Source organism: Zea mays, chromosome 6 (assembly GCF_902167145.1).
Source record: "Zea mays cultivar B73 chromosome 6, Zm-B73-REFERENCE-NAM-5.0, whole genome shotgun sequence".
Classification (NCBI taxonomy): Eukaryota; Viridiplantae; Streptophyta; class Magnoliopsida; order Poales; family Poaceae; genus Zea; species Zea mays.
The window spans coordinates 164,002,409-164,003,948 of record NC_050101.1 but is presented as its reverse complement, the minus strand read 5'-3'; the positions used below and the strand labels follow the sequence as shown (position 1 = coordinate 164,003,948).

At 62.0% G+C, this 1,540-nt stretch overlaps 1 protein-coding gene across 1 annotated transcript; it reads right to left on the bottom strand.

Moving 5' to 3' along the window:
• Window positions 1-362: 362 nt before the first annotated feature.
• Window positions 363-1,176, bottom strand: LOC100502077 (RING-H2 finger protein ATL66). Its single transcript, NM_001196612.1, has one exon. The coding sequence runs from the start codon at window positions 993-995 to the stop codon at window positions 465-467; it is 531 nt and encodes a 176-aa protein (NP_001183541.1). The 5' UTR covers window positions 996-1,176; the 3' UTR covers window positions 363-464.
• Window positions 1,177-1,540: the final 364 nt, after the last annotated feature.

Sequence of the window (1,540 nt, the reverse complement as noted above, 5' to 3'; positions counted from 1 at the left end):
GTAGTAGTAATACACCGGTACTAGAGAACTTTACGCTAAAACATAGTAGTAGATTCGACCTGAAGCACCACATCGTACCTTAAAATTCTCTCTGGTTATAAATACTCAAAAGCTATGTACAGCTTACACCACTTTTCTCTTGCACTGGTGAGTGGAGAGCCTTGCGCCACAGAGAAACCCCCCGCCCGGCTGATTTGGTCAGGTGACCGACCCCACGCCTGCCTCCAAACAACTCGTCGGACTCGGAGGGCAGCGGCACGCCACGCCACGCCATTGGTGATCAGGCCCTAATAAACCAAGGCTTCTTTAGTCTTTACAAACGCACTCACAACGAGTAGATCTGACGCGGTCTTGGCGGCCGCTATCATTAACTAGTGCGCTGATTTAAAAGCCCGCGGGTGTCGAGGGACGCTGGTAGCTGGGCCCGCTTGTCATGCGACGATCGAAGCGCCTGGCGTTGGCACTCAGACGGCGTCCTTGGCGGCGGCGGCGGCGAGGAGGCACCGGCAGAGCGGGCAGCTGGGCTGGGACCGGAGCCAGGCGTCGACGCAGTCCGGGTGGAAGCAGTGGCCGCACGGCGGGAGCACCTTCACCTTCTCGCCGGCCAGCAGCGCGCTGATGCAGATGGAGCACAGCGCCGCCGCCGGGTCGTCGTCGCCGGCCTCCCCTCGGAGGCGCGGCGACGCGGGCGGGCGGTACAGCGTCACGGGCAGCCCTCGGATGGCGTCGGCGTCGAGGCCGGGGAGCGACGGCGCTGCGGCCGACGACGGGGAGCTGGCGTCCGCCTCCGGGTCGTCGGGCGCGTGGCGGCGGTGGCACCTCCAGCGGAGGTACAGGCACAGCGCGACGAAGAAGACGACGGCGCACAGCAGCCCCACCAGCAGCGGCACCGCGCGCCCGTGCACCGCGAAGTTGCTGTCGCCCACGTCCCCGTACCGCCACCGCATCACCACCTGCGGGCTCCCGCCGCCTGCTGCGGCCTCCTGCGCTGCCATTGTTCGGCACACACCGCTGCCGCTCGCTCACAATATGTGGCAGAGGTGCATGGGACGACGACGACGACGGGGAGAAGCAGAAGGAGCGTCGTCGATCGGTAGCTACTCGCTCGCTCGTGTGTGGTCAAGCTAGGCGGGCGGTGGCGTGTGGTTCGCCGAGGCTGGCGACCGGGCGCGGCCTGAGCGATCACGGTCGCGGGGGTGGCAAGTGCGATGGGGGTGTGGTTATAAAATTTGAAAGCGCCCGGTCCGGTCACTTTTAGGGCTTGTTCGGTTAGCTCCCAATCCACATGGATTGAGTGGGATTGGATGGGTTTAAATCCCAACTAAGTCAAACTCTTTCTTAATTTTTTCCAATCCCATACAATCCATGGGTAACGGGATTAACCGAACAAGGCCTTAAGGTTGGCGAGAGGGCGGAGGCTACCGCGCGCGCCAGAGCCGTCAGCCAGTGGGGTAATGAACCAACAAAAGCCTCGATCCAAACTGACGGCCAAATTGCAAAGTGGCAACAGCGAATGAGCGCTAAATTAAATGGACGGTAA